The 16,628-nt window shown below is 41.7% G+C and overlaps 1 protein-coding gene across 7 annotated transcripts in view; it reads left to right on the top strand.

Moving 5' to 3' along the window:
• The window catches only part of WRN (WRN RecQ like helicase), a 137,425-nt gene that overhangs the window by 62,823 nt on the left and 57,974 nt on the right, over nt 1-16,628 (top strand). For all 7 annotated transcript variants that reach the window (XM_049704224.1, XM_049704223.1, XM_049704222.1 and 4 more), the window contains 2 exons: nt 1,309-1,415; nt 8,771-8,958. In XM_049704224.1, coding sequence (XP_049560181.1) covers nt 1,309-1,415; nt 8,771-8,958 — 295 coding nt within the window. The remainder of the gene's footprint in view (nt 1-1,308; nt 1,416-8,770; nt 8,959-16,628) is intronic.

Below are 16,628 nucleotides of genomic sequence, written 5' to 3'. Positions count from 1 at the left end.
AGTCTGACTCTAGAGCACATGTTTTTAATCATCTCACTAGTGGCAAAACATTATAAATTCTCAGATAAGCATCAAGTAGTGATCATCCCCATTGAAGGGAAATATTATTTTTGTCTTAAGTATTAATTTGGTGATCGAGGGCAAAAGCACTGCTGTCACTACTTTGAAATATCTGAAGACGTTTTAGTGAATGATTATAAAATAAAGCCCTTTTCTGAAATGCGTTACTACACACTGTTGATTCTGTTTCAGTGTGGGTGTGTGGTGTGAGGGCAGAGTAGAGGCGTTGCTCGGGAAGAGAACAAAGTACATTCCTTCTTACCTACTTTGTACATAATGAGATTTAGTTCTTCCCTTACCATTTTATATTAGAAAACGTGGATGTCATCCGTCTTCCAGAACTGGCATTACAGAGGAACTCTGCAGTGTAATATGTGATCAGTCACGGACAGTGATGCATTTAATCTTAGTATGAAATACGCTGAGTCTTTCTATCTCTCTTTTTTTGGTTGTTTTTACTGTATTTATTTATTTTTGGCTGCGTTGGGTCTTCGTTGCTGCGCACGGGCTTTCTCTAGTTGTGGTGAGCGGGGGCTACTCTTTGTTGCGGTTCGCGGGCTTCTCATTGCAGTGGCTTCTTGTTGCGGAGCACGGGCTCTAGGTGCGCGGGCTTCAGTAGTTGTGGCACACGGGCTCAGTAGTTGTAGTTGTGTCTCACAGGCTCTAGAGTGCAGGCTCAGTAGTTGTGGTGTACAGGCTTAGTTGCTCCACGGAATATGGGATCTTCCCAGACCAGGGCTCGAACCCGTGTCCTCTGTATTGTCAGGAGGCTTCTTAACTACTGAGCCACCAGGGAAGCCTCTCTATCTCTTTTGATAGCTAATCCATGAGATAAAATTGAAAGTATTACCAAAGAGAAAGAGAACAGCTCTTTTTTTTAGGGCATTATCGTTGCAAATGAGTGATAGCTTTGAGGACAAAGTAATAGTAAGTAATTTCTCTGAGAAATAATGATGAAAGTTAAAATTCAATAAATACGTTGTTTGAAAAATATATATTTCTCTCTTTTATCCATATGCCTTTTATCCATATATCTCCCTTTGCCTATTTTCAATAATGATTTTTGGTGTTATCTGATGTTATTTATGCTTATATTTTTATATGAACCAAATACTTTGATTTGAATTATTTATACTACTTTCTGTAATATTTATATATTCTAATGAAGATGGTGGTAACGATTTAGATGCGTTTATTACTTTTTTTGAACTCTATTTTCTCCGTTTACATAGTTTTCTTTTTTTATAGGGATCACACTTATTGCTGTGGATGAGGCTCACTGTATTTCTGAGTGGGGACATGATTTTAGAAGTTCATTCAGAACTTTGGGCTCCATAAAGGAAGTACTCCCATCGGTAAGCTTTGCCAAGTGCAATGTCTTGAAATGACTTTCTTACCAAGGGAGAGTCCAGGATTGGGGAATGGCCAAAAAGCTGAAGATTCCTCTATGAAAGGGCAAATGGATGATGTAAGCAGGGGAAAGATTTTTTTAAAAAATTCTAACCTTGGGCTTCCCTGGTGGCGCAGCGGTTGGGGGTCCGCCTGCCGGTGCAGGGGGCTCGGGTTCGTGCCCCGGTCTGGGAGGACCCATATGCCGCGGAGCGGCTGGGCCCGTGGGCCATGGCCGCTGGGCCTGCGCGTCCGGAGCCTGTGCTCCGCAACGGGAGCGACCACAGCAGTGGGAGGCCCGCGTACCACAAAAAAAAAAAAAAAAAAAAAAAAAAAATTCTAACCTTGACTTCCTTCTAAGCTTGGCATGTAATTTATTGAGGAATACTATAGAGCAGGACTTGGCAAACTTTTTCTGGTTCTCACACTTTGTTTCCTAATTATAAAGAACAGGAAAGTTTTACATGAGTGTTCTATATGAATGGCATATTTTATACGAAGAGCTTAAAAACTTAAAATATTGGCAACCATTTTATTTTTTATTTTTAAAAATTATGGATTCACAGGCAATTGTAAAAAAAAATGTACAGGGATGTCCTATGTACTGTTTCCCCAGTGGTAATACCTTGAATAACTGTAGTATAGTATCAAGTAGGTATATGACATTGCTACAGTTTATTCTTAGTTCACTAGTTTTATAAGTGTGTATGGGTATGTATGTATATTTTCCTATACAGTTTTATCTCATATGTATGTTTGTATAACTTCCATTGCAATAAAGATACAGAACTACTCCATTACCATAGGCTCCCTGGAGCTGTCCTTTTACAGGCATACCCACCATTCCCATCACCCCTAACCCTAACCCCTGGTGACCACTAATCTGGTCTCCATTTGTATAATTTTGTTATTTCAACAATGTTAAATAAATTGAATTGTATGGTTCGTCACCTATTGGAACTGGCTTATGTGAGGAAACCGAAAAAAAAAAGTGTTAGAAATTATTTGTTATTCTTTTGATAGATTATCTAGTTCAACCTCATTTCTTATTAAGCGTGCTTATTGAGAGCTATCTTAAATATAGTTTCTTTTTTCTTAGCTCTTCTCATAAATATTTGATTGGAGCAGACATTACAATAAAACAAAACAAAAGAACAAAAAACTTGAATGTAACACTTAGCAAGGATATATTGGAAGAGAATCAAAGTAATGTGAATTGAGCTCCAACTATGGGACTGGCCTTGGGTCAGTGTTTTGTTTTGTTTTTTTCTGCGGTACGTGGGCCTCTCACTGTTGTGGCCTCTCCCGTTGCGGAGCACAGGCTCCGGATGCGCCGGCTCAGCGGCCATGGCTCACGGGCCCAGCCACTCCACGGTATGTGGGATCTTCCTGGACCGGGGCACGAACCCGTGTCCCCTGCATCGGCAGGCGGACTCTTAACCACTGCGCCACCAGGGAAGCCCGGGTCAGTGTTTTTATCTTGGTTAACCCTCATAACAATCCAGCAACATAAATATCTTCATTACTTTCTTCTTTTAAAAAAATTTTTTTAATATAATTTTTAAAGGTTACATTCTATTTACAGTTATTACAAAATGTTGGCTCTATTCCCTGTGTTGTACAATACATCCTTGAGCCTGTCTTAATACCCAGTAGTTTGTACCTCCCACTCCCCTACCCCTGTGTCGCCCCTCCCCACTGCCCACTAGTTTCATTACCTTCCTCTTGAAACAGTTCTTCTCATACCAGTAGGATAGCACACTCCCTGGTTCTCTTCTTCCTTATTATCTCTTCTTTCTCAGTTTCCTCTGCTTATTTCTTTTCATCTCCCTGCCCTTTTAACGTTGGCATGCCTAAAACCTTAGTCTTTGGACCTGTTCTCTTTCCTCTCTGTACTTACTTCCTTGGTCATTTCAACCAACATATGGTTTTAACTAAAATCTATATGCTGACAACTCCCAAATTTATATCCTCACCCTGAATTGATACCAGCAATGTATGAGTGGTTCAGTTTCTCTCCCTCCTTTTTAGCATTTGCTGTTATTATTACTATTTTTTATTTTAATCGTTTTATGGATTAATATATGTATACACACACACACACACACACACACACACACACTTACATAAACGTTAGCTGCCTATTCAACATCTCTCTACTTCGATGCCTGACAGGCATCTGGAACGTAACCTATTCTTAACTTCCTAATATTCTCTCCACCCCAGAACAGCTCTTCCCTCAATCTCCCCCATCTCATTTAGTAGCAGCTGCATCCTTCTGGTGCTCAGGCCAAGATTTTTAGAATTTTCTTCCACCCTTCTTTTTCTCTTACAGTCTACCCCACATTTAAACAGTAAAGAAATCTCATGAGGTCTTCAGAATATGTACAGAATCTGATCACTTCTCTCTTGATCTCTGCTACCACCCTGGTACAAGCCACCGTATCCTTTCACCTGGCTATTACAGCAGTCTCCTGGTTGGTCTGTTTTCACTCTTACCCTCCTTAGTCTATTTCAATACAGCATCCAGAGTGATATTTCAAAAATGTTAAGTCAGACAGATCATGTCTCCTGCTCAGAACCCTCCGGTTGCAGACCATTTCACTCTAAATAAAGACAGACACTACATATCTTAAATGATCTGGCCTTTATTTTCTCTTTGACCTCATCCTTTGCTACTTGTCTCCTCATTCACTGGCTTCTAGCCGTACTGTTTGTTTTCATTGATATTCTTCAAAGGTGCCAACCGTGCTCCTACTTTAGGGCTTTGTTCCCACTCTTCGCTCTCCCTGAATAATTTTCCCCTGGGTAGTTCACATGGTGTATCCCTCACTTTTCTCAAGTCTGCTGAAATATTAGCTTTTTTTTTAGGCCTCCTGGGCCACCATATTCAAAATTTCAAATTAACCTCTCTCCCCCAGCTCTCAGCTTTCCTCATATTCCTTTCCTGTTTTTAAAATAGCACTTATCACTGTTTAACTTAACGTATTAAGAATACACTTTGTCTATTGCCTGTGGGTCCCCACTAGAATATTCTTTGCTGATTTGGTTTATAAAATCTACAACAGTACCTGGCACATAGTGAGTGTTCCATAAGTAATGGGGTAAATGAATAAATGAATTTCGATGAGAAAGCTAAGAATGTGAGAAGTAACTTTCCCACACAGGCAGTGAGTGGTAGGGCCGGGCAATGCTCCACAGTAGGACACTATGCTGGTTTCTAAAGCAAATGACTTAAAAGAAGTTTAAAATAGTTTCTGCCCTAAAGTAGCACATAGTCCAGTAAAGGAGTTTAGATTCATATTTACCTATAAAAGTAGAAGCAATAGTACCAAACAATAAATGGTGTATGGAGCAGTATGAATAATATAGAAAGATTAATAGTACCTGTATAGAGAAAGAAGATATTTGCATGGCGAAAGTCACTAGGCTCAGGTTCCTTGAGGACTGCTTTCTATTAATTTAGAACGGTTTAAAGTAAGCTTTTAGAAACTAGGAAGATTGCTTTCTTGAATCCTTTCCTGGGCGTTTGATTCTAGAAGGATTGTGTTAGAGGAGTTTTAAATGTTTTATGCAGTTCTGAAACACTTTTCAGTGTTGAATTAAGTCTTTTATTATGTCAGGCTGTGGACTCCATTCGATTCTTTTCATTTCTTGGGATGATTCACTGTAGCACAGGTTGTTCGTCAAGCAACGGCTGAGAAAACCTTTTTCCCCTAGTGTTTCCATGAATTCTCTTTATTAGCTAAGTGATGAGAAATGCCACCTGGTGGTTGTAGGACTCTCATTTTCCTCACTGTTCTCCGTGCTTTTTTTCTTCTAATCACAATCACCCTGGGACAACTGGCATAAACCCACAGTGCTTCACACCATATTATTTCAGTAAGTTCAAAAATAGCAAAAAATCATTAACTCATTGTGCATAAAGATTCCCATTTGGAGAGAATCTGACAAAATGAGTCCCAAGAAAGAGCAGCCAGGTAGAAAGCTTTACATCAGCCTCAAAATTCTGAAATTCAAATAAGAGGAACTGTGAGAAACGTGAGACATGTTGGATCTTCCCATTACTTTCTCCCCAGCCCTTTCACAAAGATCAGCACATAGTAGACACTCAGGAACTATCTGGAGTTAGTGAATGAATGAATGAAGCATGATATTATAGAGTACATAGATTAACTATACATAGATTAGAGTACATAGATTAACTTCTAACTATATTAGAAGCAGATATGGTTCTTGGAATTCGTAGATGTGACACCATTGAAGTGTATGTCTAAGGCATTCCTAAATTTATAGTCACAAGATTAATTTACATTTTGTTGCTTGTTTTAACAAAACTTGGTACTTATTACCAAAGAAACCAAGATTTGCCAACTGAAAGAACAAGTTTCATGAGTTAAGAACTTGATATAACTGAGTGACAGGGTAATTTATCACCCACACCAGTTTGCTTTTGAAAATGAAAAGGTGCAAGCTATTAATAACTATGCTGTGATGACAGGATAAACTGAGAGTATCCCAGCAAACCAGGCTGTATGGACACCTTTCTCCTAACCAGCCTGTGTGTTATTTTTACACTTCACTGTAGTTTATAACTTTTTTTTTTTGCGGTACGCGGGCCTCTCACCGCTGTGGCCTCTCTCGCTGTGGAGCACAGGCTCTGGACGTGCAGACCCAGCGGCCATGGCTCATGGGCCCAGCCGCTCCGCGGCACGTGGGATCCTCCCGGACCGGGGCACAAACCCGCATCCCCCGCATCGGCAGACGGACTCTCAACCACTGTGCCACCAGGGAAGCCCTGTAGTTTATAACTTTTAAGCACCAAAGATTCTAAGGGAGAATATTCTGTTCATTTCTGAAGTGAAAGTAAATATTGTTCCATTAAGTTTAATACATTCCATTACTTTATTCTATTTTTCTAAGTCGTGGAAGCAACATTCTTAACTGTGACTTTCTAGAACGTTGGCAAAGGAGGGAATTTATATTGATTTTTCCTGTTAGTAGGTCACTAGAATAAGGAGTTTCTAGTGGCAAAGTGAGAATTTTTAAGTTAGAAGAGAGGTTAACATCTCCATCTCATATGTTGATGAAAAAACTGAGGCCAAGAGAAGTTAGCCCTTTCCAAAGTCAGTGGCAAGTCTGGGAGTAGTGGCCATGTCTCTGCAGTTCTTTTGTAGAGTTCTTTTCAGTTGTTGCAGTAATATCAGTGATAGCTGACACATCTTGAGTGCTTACTAGACACTAGACCTTTGTGTTCAGCGCACTAGACCTTTTATCCCATTTGGTCTTCACAGTGACTTTATGAGGTTGCTGCTGTTATTACAGCCATCTTATAGATGAGGATACCAAATTTCAGAGAGTGAAATAAACAGCTCAAGGGACTTCCCTGGCAGTCCACTGGTTAGGACTCTGCGCTTCCACCGAAGGGGGCACGGGTTCGATTCCTGGTCAGGGAACTAAGATCCTGCAAGCCGTGCGGTGTGGCCAAAAAAATATATATGTGTAAAAAAAATAAACAGCTCAAAATCTCACGTCTAGTTAATGGCAAAGGCAGGCTTTGAACTCAGACAATTGATTCTAAACGAGATTTTTACACCACTGTGCTGCTTTTTTCTACTAGTTCAAACTGTGTTATGGTTTGTGCTTATTTCCTTCTTTTCACAAAAGCATTGCTCATCCACTCATACATTATATTGCTTAGAAACAAACCAGGCCCTCTTTTCTTATAGTCTCTATCCTGAAAACTTCTTTCTTTATGTGTATATGCAGTTAAACAACAAGCATTTTTTAGTGCATTTGTAAATTGTTTGAGTAACGCACTTACATTGATGGAAGTCTTTGTTGTTATGAGGGTAAGAATATGCATGTCCTAAGAACTTCAGTGTTTAAACTTTCCTTATTCTCAGCCATATATTTGCTATAGATATTTTTGTTTGCTATAAAGACATAAAGCAGCTATATACATATATATTAAGCCTCGATTAGAGAAACTAACTTCTTTATAAATTGGCATATTCATATATAAGTTGTTAGGCAGACACTCTCTAAATTCAGAGAACAGTCTGATTGTAAGCCAAAAATCAATTAAGTTAATTTGGGTTATTTTTAAAATAATTTCACAGAATTTAAGGATAGAGAATACAAAAATGCCAATTACCTGGTCACATTGATTTTGATATAATTTTTTCCCATTTAAAAATTACTCCCAAACTTAATTGATTTTTTTTACATGAGCTTTGAGATAATTTTTAATTCAGCAAAGCTATATTGATTGTAAAAATAGTTTTTAATAAATTGTATCTTGTTTTTCAAATTCTGTAATTGCTTTTTTACAAATTGCACTTAAATTTTCATGTATGTACGATAATTGCTTAAACTGATTTGTGAGGTAGATGTACCTGAAGAGCTATGTTATGAGGATATTATTTACTGCATTTGTAATAAGCTAAAAAGAGTATTAAGAAAGTTGTAATCTTGGAAATCGAGCAGCTAATGATATAGGAACAATTTTTCTGATTATGAAATAATAGCATAGTTGATTAGAACTCCCTATGATAATAGTGACAGAAATATTAAATCTAGTTTCATGGGAGGTGTGTTGTTACCCCACTTTAGAATTTCTGAAAGATCACACACTCATGTTTTTCCTGGTACCTGCTGTGCCTCCTGCTTTGGCTGCTAAGGCAGTCAAGAAGTCTTCGCTAGATTGAAAATAGAACATGACTCGGTTGCTCAAGGAATCAGTTAATAATAGATGTTTCATTCTCTCCTTTTTTCTTTTACATATTATGCCATGGTTAACCCACTAAAACTGGTGAGAGGTTATCCAGATCACTGAGAGCTTTTCTTTTACAATGGATCTGAAAAGCCATCGACCAATATATTTAATATAGGAGACAAAAAAGACTTGGGCTTTGTATAGGTAGATTTTCAGTGAATGAAGGGTTTATAACTTGTGAATGATAGATTAATGAAAAATAAGACATAACATACCCCTCATTTGTACCAGCACTAATATAAATGTAAAAATAATAAATGGAGAGGTAGATAGTTAATCAATGGACTTAATTTAATAAGGTAGATTGCATTTAGAAATCTTATGAATTTAGTGTTTTATTTGAATGATTTCTCAGAAGGCTGAGAAACAAGTATGAAAGAAGTGTTCTTCTCTTCTTTGAAAGAGAATAATTTTAAAGTTGCATTTTTAACCCTGTTCCTCTGTTCCTCCTGTAATTGTCTTCCAGTCTCTTTCTAAGAGGCAGTAGATGTTGGGAATTATTGAGCTCCTCCCTTGGTTAAAAATCACTTTTACTTATTTCAGGTTCCAATTGTTGCACTGACTGCTACTGCAAGTTCTTCAATCCGAGAAGACATTGTACGTTGCTTAAAACTGACGGATCCTCACATTACCTGTACTGGTTTTGATCGACCAAACTTGTATTTAGAAGTTGGACGAAAAACAGGAAACATCCTTCAGGATCTGAAGCAGTTTCTTGTCCAGAAGACAAGGTGAGAATTTCATGGTTGATATATTTTAGTAACTATTTTCTTCTTTCTAAAAAATGTTTTTTATTTTTTATAGTTATTTCCTTCTAATGTATATTTAACATATTTCAAATTCTGCTTAGCTTTGGTTCAAGTCAAGTGTGATGTTATATAATCAGTGACTGAGGAAGGTAGAAACTAATTCTTCTAATATTTTTATACTCCATACTGTTACTTGAAGGGGACATACACTTAATAATTGACAAACAACAAAAACAAATGAGTCTTTTATCTGAATTCTGTCTAGTTCACTAGTTATATGACTAACTTGAGTATTAAGGAATTAAAAAAGTCATCTTAATAAATACGTTTTGAGCCCATAGCATGTGCCAAGGACTATCGTAGGTGCTTCATATAAGTGATCTAGTTTGATCCTTATAACTGCTCAGTAAGCTACATATTATTTTCATTTCACTGATGAAGAAACTGTCACTAGCTCCTCCTCCTATTTATTTTGCTTGGAGGCATTTTATATGTATGCTAAGAAAGCTTCCCTGAGCCTTATTTTCTGATTTGTTTTCTCAGTGAAAAGCTTATAACTTTCATGTTATGAAATGTGTTTTTAAGTCAGAGTAGATGGAAATAATGTTTGTCCTACCAATATAAACAGAAAACAAATGTAGGAGAATAGGGTTTAAAGAATATCATTAGTGTTTTTCTTTTCAGAAAGGGGTAAAAAGAAGATTGACCCTAGGTAAGGAAACCCGATGGTAACGCTTGGGGTCCTTTAGGATGAAGTTAAATGTAGAGTTCACTCTTGGCTTGGCTGTCCTGTATTCAGATTAAAGCAAGAATGTAATGAATATACTCTGGGTGTTCTGCCTGCTCTAGGGATCTCTCCAAAGTGAATACACATCATACTTCACTTTCTTTCTGTTCTAAAGGTAAAACTTCCTCTTGAAGAAGGCTGTTTATTTTAGGTTAGAGTATCCACAGTCAGATCCTTATTTACTTACCTAATGTTTGGTCCTTTTCAGTCCATAGTATTCTCAATCTCTATGGCGTTTCCCCCTAACCCTCTCCTTTTTTTTTTTTCCCTGACATTGTGATTATATTGTCTTCTTATGATATCTTATGTAAATAATTTCTTCTCACTATCTTTCATGTTAATTCTGCTAACTGAGGTTTTTATTACTTTTTAGCTCAGACTGTTACACTCTCCTAACAGACATCCTTGTTCCTCAGGACTCCCTGATTTTCAGATTTATCATCTGAAAGCACATCCCTGGGTCATGGTGTTCCTTTCCTGTGGACTAAAGGCCAGACCCCTTAGGCTAACATCCAAGACCATCCAAAGATTTTGATATTGAATGTGACAGTGGTTTTTCTAAAAGCAAATCTGGAAAGATTTTGTACCCATTTTCAATCCTCCAAGAAGAGTTGTGGTAGCAGGGAACCATTCAGAGTCAGAATGCTCTCTGCAGATCTTGGGCAAATAGAAATTTACCTCTTACTGAGCACTGCGATGGAGGGTAAATTAAGACTTCAAAGTATTACCTTTTATTTTCATTTTCTTCCTTTCATTTAATTCTGCCATTTGTTTATCAGTATTCACATTTTTTGTCTTCACTGAGCTGACATGTTTCTTAAACTCTGATCCTATTTGTTTTCTATATGCATGGTGCATTTAAATTAGGTCAGCCCCTCTCACCTATCTAATTTAATGGTTAAATGATGATAGATTTTTTTTCCCCCTCAGGAAATTGTTATGAGGAAATAACTGTCTTTAGTAAACCTCTTGGCAAAGTAATGAATCCTTCTGTCATAGTGAGGTAGGAGATAGATGGGCTCCAGGCTGAGCAGCTGCAGCCAGTCTCCTGCTGACACTTTGAGATAAGATGGCAGGAGGAGCATTGGGCCCTGAGACCACAATTTCCTCATTCTGTGGTCAAGGGGATTTCTCAGCCTGACACATGTGCAGAGAAAGTCCTCAGTCATCCCCTAAGGAATTCGGGACGACATAACTCTAGGGGAGGGGCCAAAGGAAGGAGGAGATGCCAGCCCATGATATGTCCTGCCAACCTCCCAGAAACCTTTGCACTGGAATCCATCTAGACTGAGAGATGCGTGTGATGCCCCAAGAAGGACCCTGAGTCAGGACAGATATGGGCAAAAGCAAGATGATTGGCCAGAGACAACCTGGAAGACTGCCCCCATGCAAATGATCTAAGCCACCCCTATTGGGTGCAGCTCACTCTGGGAGTTTGCCCATGTGCTCTTCCACACCAGCCTTTTGGGCTGTTTGAGTCCATGCAGCCATGTTCTGAATCTTTTAGACTCCTGTTCCCGGGGGATACACCCCAGTGTAAGAAAAATAATCTCTTATATAGTCATAGGACAATGACTATATAATCAAAATATCCTCCCCAAGGAATCCCTGGCAACTGCAACATTTTTCTCTGCGCAAGGAACTAAGTTCAACCAGAGACGTGTGATTCAGCGTCGATGGGGATCTAGGGGACACTCGGAACCCCTTCCAAATTAAAGCCTCCTGGTAAATGTTTCCAGGACACCGGATTCCATTCCTAGGTGAGCCTCTTCGTCCTTGGTTGCAGGTTGCTCAACATGGGAGGATCCCCTTCTAAGCCAGAAGAAACACCTCTGGGATGTGTCCTTAAGAACTGGAAGCTTTTAAAATTAGACGGGCTAAGAAAAAAAAAGCTTAAGTTTTACTATAAGACTGCCTGGCCTTTATATGTTGGGGGATGGAGAAACATGGCCCCAAAATGGGTCTCTAAATTATAAAACCATCTTGCAACTGCATCTTTATTGCCGTAGGTTGGGAAAATGGACTGAGTTTCCCTATGTCCAGGCCTTCATGTCCCTTTACCAGAATCCTGCTCTATGCGGCTCCGGTAATCAGAGGCCTGGAGAATCAGAGAATTCTCTTGACATTCTAGACGGTCCTCATTTAACTCCCCCAAACTCTCAGGAGAGAAACCGAGCCTCTCCGACTCCTACAAGTACCCCTGCTTCTCGGGATCCCCCTGGCCAATCCCAAACCTCGCCTTCCTATGCATACCCTCTATATACACTGGTACCCCAGGATGAAAAAGCTAGTCCCACAGGGGTAACCCGTAGTGGGACTTCCTATCGCCGAGGATCAGGGAGAATATGCCCTCTTGGGCAAGTGGCAAATGGCGAAGGCACAATCAGAGTACACGTGCCCTTCTTCCTAACCGATTTAGCCCAGTGCAAACAAAGCCTGGACCAATTTTCTAAAGACCCTAGTAGATTTATTGAAGGATTTCAGGCCCTGACCCTGGCCTTTGATTTAACCTGGAAGGATGTCCAAATAGTACTATCTACCTGCTGTACCCATGAGGAGAAAGAAGCAAAGGATTTGGACAGCAGCCCAGGGGCATGCTGACCAGCTCTCCAGGGACCAACCCAACATTTATGATATGGGTGGGGATGCAGTCCCAAATCAGGATCCCCCTTGGGATTATAAGTCCCTGGCGGGAACGAGGGCCAGGAACCACGTGGTTCAATGCCTGTTAGAAGGAATGAGAAAATGCATTAGAAAACCAGTCAACTATGATAAGGTCATGGAAGTGAACCAAGAGAAAGAAGAAAACCCAGCCTTCTTTCAGGGACGGCTTGTGGAGGGTTTTAGAAAATTTACTAACATAGACCCCTCCATTCCCGAGGGTCAGTCCCTGCTAGGACAACATTTTATCACACAGTCTGCCCCTGATATTAGGTGAAAACTCCAAAAGTTACAATTAGGCCCACAAACCCTTATGCCCAAACTCCTAGAGGTAGCCTTTGGGGTATTTAATAATCGAGATCAAACTGAGGAGGAGGAAAGAACTTGGCGTGAGTTGAGGCAGGCCAAGGCTCAAGCAAGGTAAACTGATAGCCCTTGCTGTCAGACACACCGCTGAAGCTGAAATTACCTTGCAACTTCAGGGCAACCCAAAGGGGCCAAGAAGAAGGTTCAACCATCAGTCTGGAGGTAAGACCAACAAGGGGGACTGCTTCAAATGCAAGTCAACCGGCCCCTGGGCCCGTGAATGCCAGAGGAGCCCCCCAGGCCATGCCCAGTCTGCAAGCAGACTGGTCATTGGAGATGGGACTGCCTTTGGTCCCGACAGGGAAGAGGGTCCCCCACTCCTGAGATGGCCGTGCTGGGCAACTGAGGTGGCCCTGGGATTCTAGCAGCTCTCCCCCATGAGATGTCTGTCTCCATCAAGGAGCCCCGGGTCGTTCTTGATGTGGCAGGTAAGAAGATAAATTTTTAAATTGATGTCAGAGCCACATACTCTGGCCTGATTCTCACGCTGGACCCCTTTCCTCTAAAAGCTGCACAGTGAGTGGTGTCGACGGAAAGCCTCGCACCCATTACTTCACTAGGGCTCTCACTTGGCAATTTGAACAGTGTTTGATCTCACATGCCTTTTTGGTTTTCCCTAAGTGTCCTATGCCACTACTGGAGAGAGACCTTCTGGGCTCCCTTGGGGCCATATGACGGTTAGGAGGCCCCAAGCAGCCCCTTATCTTGACCCTGACTAAGGCAGATCAACAAGAAGAGCAAGGGCCTGTTCCCAGCCATATTCTCCAACCAGTGAACCAGTTTGGGACAAAGGAGTCCCTGGGAGGGCCAGAAACACCCAACCTGTAAAAATAAGCTTTAAGCCAGAAGCCACTTACCCTAACAAGAGACAGTACCCCATAAGATTGGAAGCAAAAAAAGGGTTACAAGTCCTCATAGATAACTTCTTAAAACATGGCCTCTTGGTACCCTGCCAGTCTCCATGTAACACCCCTATTCTGCCAGTTGTTAAGCCAAATGGAGAACATAGGATAGTGCATGACCTCAGAGCAGTAAATGATGCTGTGGTTCGTGTACAACCCCTTATGGCCAATCCTTGTAACGTATTAGTCCAGGTCCCTGAGGATGCTAAATGGTTTACTGTGCTCAACCTCAAGGATGCCTTCTTTTGCATCCTAGTTCATCCCTCATCACAATATCTGTTTGCCTTCTAGTGGACTAACTCCCACTTGGGCCAGATGCAACACACCTGGACAGTACTGCCTCAGGGGCTTCGGGACAGCCCACACTTGTTCGCCCAGGCCCTAGGAAAGGAACTAAGGGAGATAACACCTAAAAGAAGGGGCTATTCTACAGTATGTAGATGTTGATATATTAACATGCAGCCCCTCCATGGAGGCCTCAGATCAGAACACCACTGAAATTCTTCATTTCCCTGGGACCCGGGGTTACAAGGTCCCCAGAAAAAGGCACAAATCTCAAAGCAAGAAGTTAAATACCTGGGATACATTATAAACCTTGGAAGTAGACAACTATCTCCAGACAGAAAACGAGCTATATTAGGCCTAAGTGCTCCAAAGACAAAAAAAAACATCTCTGTACCTTTTTAGGCATGGCAGGATTTTACAGAATCTGGATCCCAGGATTTGGGCTAATGGCTAAGCCCCTGTGTGAAGCTACTAAAGGCCCAGATACAGAACCATTACTTTGGACTGGGGAACAGGAAAAAACTTTTAATAGTATCAAACAGGCCCTCACGAAAGCTCCTGCTCTGGGTCTCCCCAGTTGAAAAAAGCCATTCATCTTGAATGTGGCTGAAAAGCAGGGTTCAGCCCTGGGGGTCCTAATAACAGAAGTTGGAGAAGTTCCTCAGCTTATAGGCTATTTTTTTCAACAACTAGAAGTTGGCCTGGCTGCCTTCGGGTAGTAGCTGCCTCTGCTCTATAGGAAGAAGCTAACAAGCTTACCTTTGGACAGCCACTGGAAGTCCAGACCTCCCATCAAGTACAAGGGATCCTGGAGATCAAAGGCCACCATTGGCTAACTGGAGGCCGCTTTACTAAGTACCAGCCTTTGTTCCTCGACTCCCCAGAGGTAACCCTCAAAACTTGCTGCACCCTCAACCCAGCTCCACGGATGCCTGCTGACAGCCCAGAGCTAATATATTCCTGCCTCGAAACCCTTGACCAGGTCTATGCCTGTAGGTTTAATCTAACAGATCAAGCCATAGAAAACCCTGAGGAAGAATGGTTTACTGACAGCAGTAGCTTTATTAAGGACGGGGTCAGGAGGGCAGGGTATGCTATCATGAGCGCTCACAGTGTCACAGAAGTGAAACCTTTGCCACCCAACACTTCAGCACAGAAGGCTGGACTGATAGCTCTAACCCGAGCCTTAACCCTAGGGGAAGGAAAAATTGTAAATATATACACAGACTCAAAATATGCCTTCCCTGTTCTGCATGTGCACATAGCTATCTGGAAGGAAAGAAGACTTTTTTTTTTTTTTTTTGGTACGCGGGCCTCTCACTGCTGTGGCCTCTCCCATTGCGGAGCACAGGCTCCAGACGCACAGGCTCAGCGGCCATGGCTCACGGGCCTAGCCTCTTCTTGGCACATGGGATCCTCCCAGACTGGGGCACGAACCCGCGTCCCCTGCATCGTCAGGCGGACTCCCAACCACTGCGCCACCAGGGAAGCCCAAAAGAGGACTTTTGAAGGCCAAAAATTCCCCTATAAAATATGGGATTGAGAGCCTACATATCTCATAGAAGGGGTTCAAAAACCCAGACAAGTAGCAGTCATTTACTGCCGCGGACACGAAAATGGAATTTCTCAAATTACCCAAGGGAACAACAGGGCAGATCGGGAAGCCAAGAAAGCAGCCCTGATACCCACAACAGAAATGGCATTGATCCCATCCCTTGCCCCTTCTAACATTGTACCCAGATACTCAACTTCCGAAGAGACCTGGTCACGAGACCAAGGGGGAACTAAGGGAATAGATGGCTGGTGGCACATAGATCAAAAATTGCTCGTACCTCTTTCTGACCAATGGAAAATTATTAAAGGGCCACATGATTCCTCCATGTGGGGGAGAGAGAATGAGAGAGAAAGCCACTCCATGTCTGCAGTGGTTTTCCAGATTTTTACAGGAAAGGGCTCCCAGGGACAATCAGAAGGGTTACTGGAGCCTGCGCCCTCTGTACCACCCATGATCTGGAGGCAGCCTCAAGCCGCACCCCTCCCCCTCTTGTTAGCCCAGCCCAGTGACGTGGGACTTACCCAGGAGAGGACTGGCAAATGGGTTTCAGTCAGGTGCCCTCTTTCCAAGGCTTCAAATACTTATTAGTATTTAAAGACACTTTCACCGGATGGGCAGAGGCCTTCCCCAGTAGGACAGAAAAGGCAACCAAAGTGGCTAGAACACTTCTATCAATAAAAGAAATCACTCCTAGGTTCAGGTTACCCCGCCACCTCCAAAGTGACAGTGGATTCTCATTCAAAGCCAGGGTTACCCAACAGCTCTCACAGGCCTTAGGAATCAGATACCACCTGCATTCATCCTGGAGACCTCCATCCTCAGGGAAGGCAGAGCAGGCCAGTCATACCCTAAAGAAAACCGTGGGCAAACTCTGTCAGGAAACTCTGCCTGCTGCCAGTAGCTCTCCTAAGGGTCAGGGCAGCCCCTAAAACAGCTATTAAGTTGAGTCCCTTTGAAAGGACACATGGAAGGCCACTCCTCACCCTGGACATGCTAACTGACCCAGAAACCAAGCCCATCTTAAATACATTATAAACCTGGGCCAGGTCCAAATGGCCATAAAAGAACATGGAAACAGAACCCAGCTCTCCCAGAT

The sequence above is a fragment of the Orcinus orca genome, chromosome 21, assembly GCF_937001465.1.
Source record: "Orcinus orca chromosome 21, mOrcOrc1.1, whole genome shotgun sequence".
NCBI lineage: Eukaryota > Metazoa > Chordata > Mammalia > Artiodactyla > Delphinidae > Orcinus > Orcinus orca.
The sequence above is the reverse complement of the archived record's forward strand: the minus strand, read 5'-3'. Positions and strand labels throughout refer to the sequence as shown.